The sequence below is a fragment of the Mandrillus leucophaeus genome, unplaced genomic scaffold, assembly GCF_000951045.1.
Source record: "Mandrillus leucophaeus isolate KB7577 unplaced genomic scaffold, Mleu.le_1.0 Scaffold64, whole genome shotgun sequence".
In the NCBI taxonomy this organism is placed as follows: domain Eukaryota; kingdom Metazoa; phylum Chordata; class Mammalia; order Primates; family Cercopithecidae; genus Mandrillus; species Mandrillus leucophaeus.
In genome coordinates, this window is record NW_012106919.1 from 1751475 (window position 1) to 1769243 (window position 17769).

The window sequence follows — 17769 nt, forward strand, 5'->3', positions numbered from 1 at the left end:
GAAACAATATTATTTAAGGGCCTGCTGTAGTCATCAAAATTGTGATAAGATTTTTGTTTTTCCTTTCGTGTTTGGCTCTATAAACTTTTGTCACAATTTAGACTTTATTTATTTATTTATTTATTTATTTATTGAGACAGAGTTTTGCACATGTTGCCCAGGCTGGAGTGCAATGGTGCGATCTCGGCTCACCGCAACCTCCGCCTCCCAGGTTCAAGCGATTCTCCTGCCTCAGCCTCCCAAGTAGCATGTGCCACCACGCCCAGCTAATTTTGTATTTTTAGTAGAGACAGGGTTTCTCCATGTTGGTCAGGCTGGTTTCAAACTCCCGACCTCAGGTGATCCGCCCGCCTCAGCCTCCCAAAGTTCTGGGATTACAGGTGTGAGTCACCAGGCCCAGTCTAGACTTTATTTTACCACAATAAAAAGTAGTTATTTGTCCAAAGTCGTAGACCAAATTAGTAAATTAGTGATAACACTAATAAATCATTGATCATGATTCATGAAATACAGTATAAATCATAAGTGGTTGGGCACGATGGCTCATGCCTGTAAACTCAGCTCCTTTGGGAGGCCAAGGTGGAAAGACTGCCTGAGGCCAGGAGTTCAAGACCAGCCTGGGCAACATAGCAAGACCTCATCTCCACATACAAAGTAATAAATTAAATAAAATCATACACTTATTCAAAACCTATTTGCCAAGCAGAATGTCAGGCAGTGAGGACACATACAAAATGAATGAGATAGAATATCTGCTTTTGAGGAGCTTATGGACTACTGGAGAAAAAGCAAAAGTAAGTTGAATTACTCAAAGAGATTCAGTTTCTCAAGTACATAATCCCAGTTTTATTAATCTTTTCTTTAAAAACATACACACACACACACACACATATATATATATATTAGAGAGAGTCTTGCTATGTTGCCCAGGTTGGTCTCGAATTTCTGGCCTCAAGTGATCCTTCCGCCTCAGCCTCCCTAGTAGCTGGAACTACAGGTATAAGTCACCACACTTGACTCATCAATTGTATTTATATTGTTATTGTCAAGCCACAGTATCTGGCCTTTAGCAAATGGTTAATGCAGAGGTTCCCAAATTGGTTCAAGATAATTTCACTTGTTAATAGTGAGTCCAAACAACTTTAAAAATTTATGTCCTAATAATTTAGCAGCAATTTGGAAAAAAATACACATAAAGTTAAAAAAAAGAATCAATAAATCAATTTTCTTATTTCATTTTTAAATGACCATAATTTCTTACTAATGAGATATAGGTATAAGCCTGTTAGACACTGTACGACTTCTCGAAACTTGGAATCACATTGGACACTACCATCTTCATTTCCTATTTCACATTTATTTTTGTGTGGTACTTCTTTTAATCACAGCAACTAACAAAACTCCAGCTTGCAAAGATGTAATGATATTGAAAGGAATGGAGAGTGATCTAATGTTGAAACTGTGAACTGTCTGGAGCTAATAGTTTAAGTAATATCTGACAGATGTCGAATTATTATTATTATTATTTTTGAGATAAGGTCTCACTCTGTCACTCAAGCTGGAGTATAGTAGTGCCATCTCGGCTCACTACAGCCTCGACCTTTTGGGAGGCCTCAGCCTCCCAAAGTGCTGAAATTACAGGCATGAGCCACTGTACCTAGACTTGAATATTGTATTTTTGTGTTTCCATTGAAAATTTAAAATGTTCTACAGCACTCCTGTGAATTGCTGCAACATCCAAGGTGCCTCAGAGTAGTTTGGGAACTGAGGGGGGTTAACCAATTTTAGTGAATAAGCGTTGAATTTATTTTTGAATTTTTATTAATAGCTGTGGTGTACTTTTCAAAAGAATTATGTGAATCCTACAGGTAAAATGTTTTAATTAAGCTTCTTTACTTTCTTGGTGGTTATAGAAGCAACAATTAAGAGATCGGGTAGTTAGTTTAAAACAGTCCAATTTATTCTCCAAAGAAGATACACAAACGGCCAATATACACATGAAAAGACCTTCAACATCACTAATCAGGGAAATGCAAAACACCACCACAATGAGATTCCACTTCACATCCATTAGGAGAACTATTATTTAAATAAAGAAAAAAATCCAGAAAATAACAAGTGTTGGCAAGGATGTGAAGAAATTGGAACTTTTGTGCCTTGCTGGTGGGAATGTAAAATGGTGCAGCTGCTATGGAAAAAAACACTACTGAGCTTCCTTAAAAAAGTAAACATAGAATTTTATGATCCAGCAATTCCACTTCTGGGTATATACCCAAAAGAACTGAAAGCAGGAACTCCAACAGGTATTTGTACACCAATATTTGTAGCAGCATTATTCACAATAGCCAAAAGGTAAAAACAACCCAAGTTGAACGGGTGTCTGTTCATTAACAGATGAATGGATAAACAAAATGTGGTATATACATACAATGAATTATTCAGACTTAAAAATGAAATTCTGACACGTATTACCAATATAAATGAATTTCGAAGATATTATACTAAGTGAAAAAGGCCAGACAAAACAGAACAAAAATTACATAATTCCACTTACATGAGGTACCTAGAGTAGTCAAACTCATAGAGACAAAGTAGAATGGTAGCTGCCACGGGCTTGAGGGAGGCAAGACTGGGGAGTTATTATTTAATGGGTACAGAATTTCAGTTTGGGATAATGAAAAAGTTCTGTAGATGGATGATGGTGATGTTTGTACAACACTATGAACGTACATAATGCCACTGAACTATATGCTTAAAATAGTTAAAACTAAATTTTATGTTGTATATATTTTACAATAAAGAATAGGTTGATATTAATTATGAAGAAAATAGCTCCATGTTGTATACATCTGAAAACAAAATAAGACAAAAAGAGACCAATTTTTAAAATATTAGAATAGCTCAACCACATTAAAAAAGTTGTAAGTCAAAGGGCCAAGTTTTCATTCTCTTTCCTTACAAATATGTAACTTAAATGAACATATGGCAGAACACCATAACAGTTTCTCACTCTGCTTTTGCGGGATCAATATAACATTATGCATTTCTACCAATAAACCAAATATCTCATCACTGATTACCGTTTGAAACCAATCTGAACGACAAATCCTTACGGAAACCCAGACAATCTCATTTAAAAAGACTGCCTGTGAATGCAATGAATAGTTAGATTAGTGTTCCTTTTGGAAAAGAATACTTACTGCCTTCCCATGTACACTGTAACAGATTAAGAGCACCTTCTATTCGTTTCCAGTGCTGAAGATGAAAGAAAGCATAGGCAATTGCTTCACTATCACCCCGTTTCAGAATGTGTTCTGGAGGTAAAATTAAACTTTTCATCTCTAATAAATACTGAAAAAGTAAAACACACACACATACACACAACAGAAAAAAGAAAAATTAAACTGTGTTAAATTCAAACACCCATAAAACTGTAGATTCGAAGTGTTAGAAAGTCAACCTGATTTTTTAAAAACTAATTGAAATGACATGAAGATTCTATTGATAACATGTATAAAATGCTTATATATGCAAATTATGAAAACCAGAATATTTCTGTAGGTAAAAATAAGGTGATAAATGGCATATGTGTGGCCTGGCTAAATACAAAATGGAAACTCGAGCTGAGGAGGTAATATGAGAGCAACTTTTTGTTTTTCCAAAAATGAATTAAATGTAAAAACTACACTTTTTTTTTTTTTTTTGAGACGGAGTCTCGCTCTGTCACCCAGGTTGGAGTGCAGTGGCCGGATCTCAGCTCACTGCAAGCTCTGCCTCCTGGGTTTATGCCATTCTCCTGCCTCAGCTTCCCCTAGTAGCTGGGACTACAGGCGCCCGCCACCTCGCCCGGCTAGTTTTTTGTATTTTTAGTTAGCCAGGATGGTCTAGATCTCTTGACCTCGTGATCCGCCTGTCTCGGCCTCCCAAAGTGCTGGGATTACAGGCTTGGGCCACCGTGCCCAGCCCATATTTTTTATTTTTAAAATTTATTTATTTTTTATTTTTAATTAAGCCATTTCCTACTGAAAAGAAGAATATAAAAGTTATGAAATCCAATTTTGGAACAATATTTGTGGCAACATTCAATTCTTTTTTCTCTTATTTACATTTTATAGGTGAAAGAACTTAATTGTGGAAAAGTTCAATTAAATTCATATTTACTAAGTTCAAAGCACTATGGTTGTTAGGGAATACCAAAGAACACTCTGCCTGTTCTCTGGAGCTACATAATGCAATTGAAAAGACAGATTTCTTAAGTGAATAATTATAACAAGACTCTGGTGAGTACTTTATTTGACGTAGAAACAACGTACAAGGCCAAGCGCTGTGGCTCATGCCTATAATCCCAACACTTTGGGAGGCTGCGGTGGGCGGATCATGAGGTCAGGAGATGGAGATCATCCTGACCAACATGGTGAAACCCCATCTCTACTAAAAATACAAAAATTAGCTGAGTGTGGTGGTGCCTACCTATAGTCCCAGCTACTCAGGAGGCTGAGGCAGGAAAATCGCTTGAACCTGGGAGGCGGAGGTTGCAGTGAGCCAAGATTGAGCCACTGCACTCCAGTCTGGCGACAGAGAGAGACTCTGTCTTAAAAAAAAAAACAAAGAAAAGAAAAAAAAAAGTGCAATATATGGGAATACAGATAGAGGTATTAATTTTTTAAATTTAGTTTTTAAATAACAGCCTTTATTGAGATGTAATTCACATACCTTAGAATTCACCCATTTAAAGTATACAATTCAAGGATTTTTAATATATTCAGAGATATGTGCAACTATCGCCAAAGTCAATTTTAGAACATTTTCATCACTTCAAAAGAAAATCCTGTACCCTTTAGTCACAACTCACTTCTCCCCTACTCCCCCAACTCCCTTAAGCAACTACCAATCTATCTTATATCTCTATAGATTTGCCTATTCTGAATATTTCATACAAATGGAATCATTTTGTGACTGGTTTCTTTCACTTAGCATAACGTTTTCAAGGTTTACCCTTGTAGCATGCATGGTACTTGTGCCTCATTTCTTCTTATGGCTGAATAATACTGCATTTTATGTATGGTATATATGTTCTGTTTATCCATTCATCAACTGACAGATATTTGGTTGTTTTTAGCTTTTGGCTATTATGAATAATGTTGTTATAAACACTTGTGTGTAAGTTTCAGAATGAACATATGTTTTTGTTTCTCTTGAGTAAGTACCACCATGGAGTAGAATTGCTGAGTCATATGATAACTCTATGTTTAGGAAGTATTATGATTTAGGGGCTAGAAATAAACCACTTGATGGGATTTGACCTGATATTTACAGATAGGTAGAATGTGGATGAGCGGACTGGGGAGTGAGGAGAACAGCAGGAGGACATAAACAAAGCACAGGGCCATCTTGAATAAAGGCACTGAACCAAGAGAGCACAGTGCAGGATGCATTTAATGTGCCTGTTAAAGAAGTTGTAGTCTACCAATTCTTCTTCAGTTATGAATCTAAATTCTATCTTAAACTCCTAATGAGAATACTTGTACTAATATTATCATTTATAACAAAAGCAGTGTAATCACAGTTGCTATACCAATCAAATGTACTTGTTATATGTAGAAAGATACAAAGTTAACTATTTGTACAGCATCTTTACTATTAGTCAACTTAAAATCTTTAAAAACTTATTTAGTTAGCTAAATACTATCTCCAAAGACTGAGACCAGAATGCACTTGCCCTTCTAGAATAGGTTTGAAATTACCTCTTTGGTTCTAAACAATTTGAAATCAAATTATGTGTCATAAGATACAAATTATGTTAACTTCTTTTATAAAATATAAAAAGAGAAACATTCCAGAGGTGTCTCAAAAGATACATTCTCAGATTTCAAATTCTAGTTCCTCAGGTTGTTATACAAACTAAGGGATAACATAAATTAAAGAGCTGAATTTGTGAAACACTTTGTAAAACTGCTACAAGCAATAAGACTCTAGGAAGACTCTTAAAAACAAAAAGCTGTAGTGGTTTCAAAATTTAAGCCTTAATTTATTTAATCAATATACATGTACTCCTCATATTGTATCTAAAATAATTTTTTGGTTTATGAAATGTACCTTTCCAACAATTACTAAGTTTAATGCCCATCTTTAATTACTCTTACTCTTGATGTCTTTGGCTCTCTTCTCAAAGTGTAAGAATGTAGTCTGCTCATCAATTTATTTTAGCAGATGTCACAAACTATGAGATTATTTACTAATCCAGTTTGGGGACTTAACATTTCCCATTCAGTTTCTGAAAGGAATGCAGCAGAGGTTGTGTCCTGGTCAAGCAAAGCCCATTTGATGCCTGGTTGGGTTCTCTCCCCTTAGTGCTTTGGGCCTATATTCAGGAGGGTAATATTCTTTCTAATCCCCTCTAATCCTTGCCCATTTTTTTAAAACACAGTAAAAGATCACTCGCACCAGGCGGCTGTGGGAAAATGGACTCAAATAGCTGACCTCTGACATGACTCCTTATGTTCTTTGCAGGCGCACTAAGAGCTTCTTCAGTAGGAAGCAAAGAAAATGTGGCAATCACAGTGGAATTGTCATCATAAAAAGAATACTGAGTTTTCAGAAGAAAACTGCATAATACTTAACCAGGTTCTTTCTATTAAAATTCTGTTTCATTTCACAGACAAGAGACAAAATATCCCAAATCATTTTCAGTGAATTTTAGAACTCAGAAGCCTTAAACTCCAACACGTTAAGTATTTAGTATATTCGTAACCATTTAGCAAATGTAAGCAAAGATATTCAGTTAACAATTATTCAGTAAAACTTATATTACAAAAAATATCAATTTGATGTGAAAAAACACTTTTATTTATTTTTTTTGAGATGGAGTCTTGCTCTGTTGTCCAGGCTGGAGTGCAGTGGCTCAATCTTGGCTCACTACAACTTCTGCCTCCCGGGTTCCAGTCATTCTCCTGCCTCAGCCTCCCAAGTAGCTGGGACTACAGGCACGAGCCACGATGCCAGGCTAATTTTTGTATTTTTAGTAGAGACGGGGTTTCACTATGTTGGCCAGGCTGGTCTCGAACTCCTGACCTCGTGATCCATCCGCCTCAGCCTCCCAAAGTGCTGGAATTACAGGCATGAGCCACTGTGCCTGGCGAAAAAAAAAAACTTTTTAAAACAGCAACTATATACCTAAATTTTTACTGTTTAATAATCTAAGTGATAATTCAGGTGGTAAACACACATGGCAAACTTATTAATAAATTATACTTCAAGATTTTATATTAAAAATATTTTCTATTTAATCATTTTAAAAATCTTCCTTGGTTGGGCACAGTGGCTCACGCCTGTAATCCCAGCACTTTGGGATGCCAAGGCAGGTGGATCACTAGGTCAGGAGATTGAGACCATCCTGGCTAACACGGTGAAACCTTGTCTCTACCAAAAATACAAAAAATTAGCTGGGCGTGCTGGCGGGCGCCTGTAGCTACTTGGGAGGCTGAGGCAGGAGAATGGTGTGAGCCTGGGAGGTGGAGTTTGCAGTGAACTGAGATCGTGCCACTGCACTCCAGCCTGGGCGACAGAGCAAGACTCTGTCTCAAAACAAAAACAAAAACAGAAAAGCAATTTTTCAATTCCTGATTAGACACTGAAATAAAAGTTGACCCCCAAAATATAAGAGAAAAATTTCAATTTAAGGAAAAGGTGTATAAATTATAAGATTATTATTTTATCTCCTTCACAAACTGCTACTCAGGAATTTCCGCTACCCAGCATAGGTTGTAACTTATTACACTATAAAAACCGTATCCTTAAAATTGTATTACCACGCCTAGCATATTACACGAAAAGCAAGTATTAAAATACTTATTGGCCAGGCATGGTGGCTCACACCTGTAATCCCAGCACTTTGGGAGGCTGAGACAGGCAGATCACCTGAGGTCAGGAGTTCGAGATTAGCCTGGCCAACATGGTAAAACCCCGTCTCTACTAAAAATACAAACAATTAGCCAGGCGTGGTGGTGGGCACCTATAATCTCAGCTACCTGGGAGGCTGAGGCAGAAGAATTGCTTGAACCAGGGAGGTGGGTGTGGCAGTAAGCCGAAATCGTGCCATTGCACTCCAGCCTGGGTGACAAGAGCGAAACTACATCTCAAAAAAAGAAAAAAAAAACTTATTAACTGAGTTAATCTGATAAATACAGCTGAAATGTCTTCAAATTCAAATTTATATTTTAGTTTTTACCAAAGATATATTTTAATTCTCCGGGAAAACTAAAACCAAATATAAAAACAAAAAACTCTACTATCCAGACTTTAATTTTCTAAGAAGAATATAAAAGATTAAAAACTGACCGATGATTTTTTTGTTTTTTTTTTCTGCTTAGTAAAGTATATGCTCAGTCTACAGAAATGGAAACATAACAAAGCTAAGTAGTAGAAAATAATATGTTTGGAGAATAAAAAAATAGAGAAACTAAAGACAGGGCATGATGGCACATGCTTGTAGTCCCAGCTACTCAGGAGGCTAAGGCAGGAGGATAGCTGGACCTCAGAAGTTTGAGGTCCCTGCCTAAAACAACAACAACAACAACAACAACAAAACACAATAATCTGATTTATGTTTGTCTGGATTTCTTTTTTTATGCATAATACATTTTGTACCTCCCTTCCTGTCTCTATACAGTTCTAACTTTTTTTTTTTTTTTTGGAGATGGAATTTTGCTCTTGTCCAGACTGGAGTGCAATGGCATGATCTCGGCTCATCGCAACCTCTGCCTCCTGGGTTCAAGTGATTCTCCTGCCTCAGCCTCCCGAGTCGCTGGGATTACAGGCATGCACCACCGCACCTGGCTAATTTTGTATTTTTAGTAGAGATGGGGTTTCACCATGTTGGTCAGGCTGATATCGAACTCCTGACCTCAGGTGATACGTCTGCCTCAGCCTCCCAAAGTGCTGGGATTACAGGCGTGAGCCGCCCGGCCAGTCTAACATTTTTAATTGTTGTATGGTATCACATTTAAAGCTGAGTTATTTCATAATATAGTAAATACGGTCATGGTAAAATCATACTGTCATCTTTAAAAGGTAAAAAATGGTATTATTAAGCAAAACTTGTAAAATAGTTATGTAAACTGGCTTAAAAATTTCAAGAAATGATGGTTCTAAAATTTTACCTTTTTTTTTTTTTTTTTTTTTTTTTTTTTTAGACAGGGACTCACTCTGTCACTCAGGCTGGAGTGCAGTGGTACGATCATAGCTCACTGCAGCCTCGACCTCCTGGGCTCAAGCAATCCTCCTGCCTCAGCATTCTTGGTAACTGGGACTACAGGCACACACCACCACATTTGGCTAACTTTTTTATTTTTTATTTTTGTAGAGACAGGGTTTCACTATGTTGCCCAGGCTGGTTTCTAACTCCTGGGCTCAAGTGATCCTCTCACCTTGGCCTCTTGAAGTGCTGGGATTACAGGTGTGAGCTGCTGTGCCCAGCCTACTTTCTTTAACTTAGATAGACTTTTAAAGCAATGCAGTTCTAAACTACAGACATGTCTGTTTCCCAGTGTTTACTGAGTGTCTATATAGACTAGGAAGAGTATTCGACATTAAATGATAAGACAAGCGCCCTGCTTTTGTTCACAGGGAACTAAGGGAGAAACATATAAACAGACCAATTAGAAAAAAAAAAAAATGATTGAGGTACTGAAGAAACAGAAGAGAAAGCCGTTATCTCTTCTTGGGAAAACTAGAAAAAAACTCCTTATAAAGGAGACAACAGATGAGCAGGGTCTTAAAGAATGAGTAGAAATTGGCCAGGTAGAGAAGACAATGGCAGTGGGATATGTTGAGGCATGACCAATCCAGGGAACAGTGACAATGGACATAATGAGCAAAGCAGAACTGGCAAAGAGTAAGGCTGGAGACAGATACTGGCCCAGAATATGAAGGACTTTTATAGGTGTAATACTAAGAGGTTGGTCCTTATCCTGTAGGCAACTGGGATCAAGCAGAGGTCTTTTAAGACTTGCTATTTAGGTAGATAACTCTGGCAATAGCTGGAATGGAGAAGGGCTGATGGCAGAAAGATGAGTGAGGAATCTGTTCTAATAGTCCACACAAGAGATGGTAATGTATTTGAGATTCTTTCTATATCTATCTCTATATGTTTAGTAATGCATAGAAAATGTCTGCCAGTATATACACCAAACAGTAGCAGGTGGTTACTTCAGAGAAGTACAATTGGGAGGGAGAGAACAGGAGGTTTCCACTCGGTAAACGTCTGAAGAGTCTGAATTTTTTAAAAGTACCTATTACTTTTGTTATAATAATAATAATAACAACATATTTTAAAAGTACAGGTAATGATGGCAAACAAGGGTCAGTGACGGGGGGATGAGATAGATGGCTAGATCTGAAAAACATTTCAAAGGTTATAATATGAGTTGGTAATTTGGAAATGGCAGAGGTAAGGGTTAATGAAGAGGATAATGAAGCCATAAATCAAAATATAGAAATAAGCGAGAGGCAGTTTGGCAGTTTGAAGAAAAGACTTAACAAATTTTAAAAATTCTGTTTGAGACACATTAAAGTGTTTGAGGTACCTATCATGTGATTTCCACAACTAGATGAAAATGCTAAGTCAACGGACAAAGAAAGAAGCCAGAGATAAAAGACACAGGTTTGGAAATTATCAGCAAATAAAATATAGCTGATGACACAAACCAAAGCTGGGACCTACTATGTGCTATCGGACCTTCCATATTACCTCTGAATCAGCCTATTGTGTCTGTAATGAGAAATTGCTTGGGACAATTTTAACTAACAATCAACTATGAACAATACATTCAAATGAGTAAAACAAGAGAGTTTAGCCTCTTGCTTTTCACTAAAAATAAAATTATTAAGGCTCCTTTGGAAGCTATGGTTAAAAAGACATAATGATGTATGGTCTAGTGGTTTCTTTTATGACTCTAAAGCCCTATCTATGCTTACACTCAAATTTACTTTAATTTTGAACTGCTTTGATCTTTATAATTTATCTTTAGATTACTCTTTTCTATTACTTTGTAAATCTTACAACAGCTTTTGACCAAAAGCAATATAATTCTGACCTGAAGTAATGATAATGCTTTATAATCTTCGTCTTAAAAGCAGAGGTTAAAGAAAAATCTCTCTGAAGGCATCTGAAATTAAGGTACTTTGCTCTTGATCAGTCATGCACACAAAGAACCAATTTATCTCTGCAATTAGTTTTCTCAGTGCACATTCTATGAGATTGGACAGGCAGGGCGAATGCAGAGTCCACATTGGTATGTATTGGGGGAGACTAAAGACAGTTCTCATATAGAAAACAAACAGAACTGCTATGTGAATAAACTGAAAGAAAACATAATACTACCTAACAGTTTCAGGAGCAAAGTAAAGTGACTTATACTGAAGGGAAAAGGAAAGGAGGCTGGAGAGGGCATTTGCTACAAGAAACCTCCTTTCCACATCATCCTACAGAGCCACACCTCAAGATATAAGCATTTCATATCTCAACTCTTCTACTTAGGCCACAGTACAACACAAGGGAAAGGCAAAGGTTTCACTGTGCTCTAAGTCTGAGTCACAGACTTCAACACCACTTCTCCTTTGCTCTCTTTACTCCTGCTATGCCACTCGGAATGTTAGCTGAGCACCTGTTTCCCTTTTATCTTTTATATATGCCGGCGCTATGATATAAGTAGTTTAGCCAATGAAATGCAAGCCTGCTGCTAAAGAGCTACTATCAGCCAGGCGCAGTGGCTCAGCACTTTGGGAGGCCAAGGAGGGTGGATGACCTGAGGTCAGGAGTTCAAGACCAGACTGGCCAACATGGTGAAACCCCATCTCTACTAAAAATACAAAAATTGGCCAGGTGTGGTGGCGGGCACCTATAATCCCAGCTACTTGGGAGGCTGAGGCAGGAGAATTGTTTGAACCCAGGAGGCAGAGGTTGCAGTGAGCCGAGATGGTGCCATTGCACTCTAGCCTGGGCAACAAGGCAAAACTCCATCTCAAAAAAAAAAAGAGCTACTATCTTCTAGGGTGGATAAGACTTGTAACATTCTATGGGCTTCCATTTCTGATTAACCAGAACAGATTTTACTTTCTACGCATCAATTTATTTTTAAAACTTCCCCTGCACGTAAAAGTCTCCAGGTATAGTCTACTTTCTTGGCAGCACAACACTAAAAACAGTTTTATTGTAAAATAAGAAATAGTAATTTTTATTTAATTATTATTATTGAGACGGAGCTTTGCTCTTGTTGCCCAGGCTGGAGTGCAATGGTGCGATCTCGTCTCACTGCAACCTCTGCCTCCCAGGTTCAAATGATTCTCTTGCCTCAGTTTCCCAAGTAGCTGGGACTACAGGCGCCCACCACCATGTCTGGCTCATTTTTTTAAAAAAATATTTTTAGTAGAGACAGGGTTTCACCATGTTGGCCAGGCTGGTCTCAAACGCCTAACCTCAAATGATCCACCCATCTCAGCCTCCCAAAGTGCTGGGACTGCAGGTGTGAGCCACCAAGTCCAGCCAAAATAGTAACTTTTAAATGTTACAGATAACCTATTCCTAAATATGTACTCCAGTTACAGGGATTTACTAAACATACTTTTGTTATTGTTTTGTTTCTTACTGCTCTACTTTACTCTTGCCCGAAGGGCTTCTTCTGTAAGACACAAATAAACTGTTTTCAGGGTATTGTAACTAATTTAAATTAGTTATTACCTAACTATGATTATGTTATTAGCTAATTCAAATTAGTTAATTCCTAACTGTTTTCAATATCTTCACCATTACCTCATCTCAACAAAGGAATCTCCCAAACCTTATACATTCCAAGGCTACAAGCACTAAAATAACATCCACAAAGAAGCAAACACTGGAACAACTCAAAGAAGATGGGCCAGGCACAATGGCTCATGCCTGTAATCCCAGCACTTTGGGAGGCCAAGGCGGGTGAACTGCTTGGGCCCAGGAGTTCGAGACCAGCCTGGGCAAATGGCAAAACCCCATCCCTACAAAAAATACAAAAATTAGCTGGGTGGCATGCACCTGTAGTCCCAGCTACACAGAAGGCTTAGGTGGGAGGATAACTTGAGCCCACCAGGCTGAGGCTGCAGTGAGTCATGATCATGCTACTGCACTCCAGCCTGGATGACAGAACAAAACCCTGTCTCAAAAAAAAAAAAAAAAAGGCAACAGAAATAAAGTGACAACCACCATGATAATCAATAATATTGCCTGACACTGAGACACCGTGTTAAGCACTTCACATACATTATCTAATTTAATCAGAAGGCATTATATTTTTACAATGCTTTCCATGCTAAGTCAAATTCTTTTTTCTTTATTGAGGTATAATTTTAAATACATAGATCTTAAATATGCAGCTTGATGAGTTTTGACAAATGTAGACAAGTAATGCCCAAATCAAGACATATTTTCTTTTTTTTTTCTTCCTTTTTTTTTTTTTTTTTGAGACAGAGTCTTGCTCCGTCACCCAGGCTGGAGTGCAGTGGCGTGATACAGGCTCACTGCAACCTCTGCCTCCTGGGTTCAAGTGATTCTCCTGCTGCAGCCTCCTGAGTAGCTGGGACTACAGGTGCATCCCACCATGCCCAGCTAATTTTTTGTATTTTTAGTAGAGATGGGGTTTCACCATGCTGGCCAGGCTGGTCTCAAACTCCTGACCTTGTGATCCGCCCGCCTCAGCCTCCCAAAGTGCTGGGATTACAGGCGTGAGACACTGCACCTGGCCATCGAGATATCTTCTTTCACTCCAGGGAGTCCTCCTTTCCAGTTAATGTCTCACCTGACCACCTGAGGCAAACAGTGTTTTCATTTCTACCACCACAGATCACTTTTTGCCTTTTCTTGAACTTCACATAAACGAAAACATTCAGTATGTACTTGTTTATATGTCATATTTTTGGTTTTATTCATATTTTGCTTGTATCAGTAGGTCCTTTTATTGCTGAATACCACTGTATTGTAACTTATTTATCTATTTACCTGTTAAAGGACATTGGGATTGTTTCTAGTTTGGGGCTATTATAAATAAAACTGCTATGATATTCATGTTCAACTCTTCTTATGGACATATGATTTCATTTCTCTTGGGTATATACCTTGGAGTAGGATTGCTGGATCACAGGTTGAAGGATATGTTTAATTGTATCAGAAATTGCCAGTTTTCCAAAGTGGTTGTACCATTTTGTAATCTTAGCAGCAATGTATGACAGTTCTGACTTCCACATTCTTACTGATATTTTATCAGTCTTTTAAATTTTAGTCATTCTGATAGATGTGAAAGTATTACTTCATGATTTTATATTGCATTTTTCTGATAACTAATGATGTTTAACACCTTTTCTTTTTTTTGCCTGCTTCATTTTACCTTCATATAAACATCTCTTTATGTGTTACTAGACATACCAATATTTTCTTTTGTAGTATCTGTTCAAGGCTTTTGCTCATTTTTTAATGTTGTGTTTTTTTATATGTATATATTTTAGATGAGTCCTTTGTCAGATAAACATATTACAAATATTTTTTTCCTGTCCGTGGCTTGCCTTTTTGTCTTCTTAACACTAAGATGAGCAGACTTTTAAAATTTTGATAAAGTTCAATTTATAATTGTCTTTTCTTATAATTGCCTTCTATGTCCTAAGAAATCTTTCTTTACCCCCAGCTTTCAAAGCTAGTCTTAGATGTTTTGGTCTAGATGTTATATAGTTTTAGTTTTTAAATTTAGATCAACGACACATTTCAAATTACTTTTTCTGTATGCTATGTGAAAAAATTCATGATTTCCCCTACCACATTTAGATATCCAGATGTTCTAGCACCATTTGTTGAAGAAGTTCCATTTCCCCATTGAATTGCATTGGTGCTTTTGTCAAAAATCAATTGACAGTATATATGTGGATGTTTTGTCACATATATGACAGTATATATGTGGATCCATTCTGTGATTTTTTATAGTAATTATTTTACATTTGAACATAAAATAAAATTTAGAATTCAACTGTAGTATGCTTACTTTAAAAATCTTCAACAAAATATTACAGCAAGCTATTGTTAGATCTTAAAGTTGGACAACATTATTCTAACTGATATGTGAAGTGTCATACCAAGAATAGTTACATCTATAGTAGATCACTGACACTCATGGATCTAACATTTACAATTTCTACTCTTTGTGGGAGCTCTAAATACCCATGATTTATAGCGGCCATCATTTTGCTAAGGCACAAATTTGAATAATGTGCTTTGAGGCTTGTGCACACATGTGAATGATGTACCTAATGAATACATCTAGCAGCCTCTTCAGTATCCGTATCTCAGCAAGGTTTGTGACCCATTCTCATGTTTACATTTCATAGGTGAAAATAAACGTAATAGTGGCATTTTCAAATATGGATATTCACAATGGTTCTGGATCACATTAATCAAGAGTGTCAATGGTCTATGTAATAATAATGTTAAAGAATACCTTATAATAAAAAGATAAATAGAATACCTTTAATTTAAAAAAAAACAACAACAAATTTAGGCCAGGCACAGTGACTTAAGCCTGTAATCCTAGCACTTCAGGAGGCTGAGGCAGGAGGATCCCTTGAGCCCACGAGTTTGAGATCAGCCTGGGCAACAAAGGGAGACCCTGTCTCTTATAAATAAATAAATAAATAAATAAAATATATAAATTAAACAAAAATTTAAAAATATGCAACTTGAACATATATCTGTCCAAAGAAAAATACAAACAGCCAATAAACATATTAAAGTGATGCTCAAATATCATTAGTCATTAGGGAAATACAAAACAAAACTACAATGAAATGTCATTTCATACCCATTGGGATAACTATAATAAAAAAGACAGATAATAATAAGTGTTCAGACAAATGTAGAGAAACTGGAACTCACACATTGCTGAGGGAATGTAAAATAATGCAGTTACTCTGCAAAACAGTTTGGCAGTCTCTCAAAAAATTAAACAGAATTACTTACGATCTATCAGTTCCACTTCTAGGTGTATACTCGAGAGAAGTGAAAAATCTATGTCCACACAAAAACTTGTACATGAATATTCACAACAGCATTATTCATGCTAGTCAAAAAGTGAAACCAACCCAAATGTCCATCAGTTGAATGTATAAACAAAATGTGGTACGATGGAATAGTATTCAGCCATAAAATGAAGGAAGTACTGACACATGCTACATTATGCTAAGTGAAAGAAGTCTGACACAAAAGGCCACCATTATATGATTCAATTCATATGAAAACTCCAGAATAGGCAAATGCATAAAGACAGAAAGTAGATAAGTGGTTGCGAGGGAATGGGGGGTGACTATTAGCAGGTACTTCTTTCTGGAAAAGATTCCAGAATTAAATAGTGGTAATGATTTTACAACCTTGTTAATATACTAAAAAGCACTGAATTATATCCTTTAAAAGTGAATTTTATAGTATGTAAATTATCTCAATAAAAAAGACACTATCGGCCGGGTGCAGTGGCTCACACCTGTAATCCCAGCACTATGGAAGGCCGAGGTGGGCGGATCACGAGGTCAGGAGATTGAGACCATCCTGGCTAACACGGTGAAACCCCATCTCTACTAAAAATACAAAAAATTAGCCGGGCATGTGGCACGCGCCTGTAGTCCCAGCTACTCAGGAGGCTGAGGCAAGAGAATCACTTGAACTTGGGAGGTGGAAGTTGCAGTGAGCTGAGATTGCACCACTGCATTCCAGCCTGTGTGACAGAGGAAGACTCCATCTCCAAAAAAAAAAAAAAAAAGACAGTGTCTATAAAACCATTTGATGGTTGGATAAGAAATGTATGAGATACCAGAATGAATGAAACAGAATGCTGTGGAATATTTAGAATATATGAAACATTTTCTACTGAAAATAAAACTGACAATTCATGTAGTAGCTGAAAGATACACAACCTTTTTCGTGTTTGGCAACTAAAAAAAAAGTTTACTGAGCCAAAGCCATAGCTCAATAATGAAAAATAAGTCAAAAACCATGAACACACGCTGTTCTAATTTTTTTACTGTGGTACTATCAGTTACTACACACTGAAATTCATTTAGTAGAATAAAAAAAACTATACAAGCTATCAATATTAATGAAATACCTAAAAGCAAATTCATTGCCTGAAGAAATGTAGATGATATTTCTCTATTGCACTTCTAATAGTTTCCAGCTTTAACAAATTGCATAGCTCTAGACCTACAGCCATTTCTGTTGCAGTTATGTGGAAAGTTGCCAAAAATATTTCCTGCTAAAACAGCTATATCCTTTGTCATTTTACTGCTAAGATGCATACAACCATTTGCATAATAAATCTGAGAGAATAAAATATGTATACACATATATTTGAAATGTCACTGTTACTTAGGTTGAGTAAGTTATCATGACTCACAATTGAACTGTGAAGAAGAAAACCCCTAAATCCCTTTGTTTGCTTGCTTCCAGTTGACAGTCAGGAATAGAGACCATTAACAGGAGAAAAAGAGGAGTCTGTACATACTTCATCAATTGTAAAACCCTAGCAAAAACAGCCAACCACAAATTCCAGAGCTCTCCCAGTTCATATGACATCAGTGTTATTTAAGTGAGATATTATTCAGGTTGGTGAAGCTTAAAATTTCTCCAAAAATCTGGCTGGGCATGGTGGCTCATGCCTGTAATCCCAGCACTTAGCAGGGCCAAGGTGGGTGGGCCACTTGAGGTCAGGAGTT

The 17769-nt window shown here is 37.0% G+C and overlaps 1 protein-coding gene across 4 annotated transcripts in view; it reads right to left on the reverse strand.

Annotated features, from left to right (window-relative positions):
* Positions 1–17769, reverse strand: part of ST7L (suppression of tumorigenicity 7 like) — a 106881-nt gene that overhangs the window by 36685 nt on the left and 52427 nt on the right. For all 4 annotated transcript variants that reach the window (XM_012000759.1, XM_012000760.1, XM_012000758.1 and 1 more), the window contains one exon: positions 3201–3351. In XM_012000759.1, coding sequence (XP_011856149.1) covers positions 3201–3351 — 151 coding nt within the window. The remainder of the gene's footprint in view (positions 1–3200; positions 3352–17769) is intronic.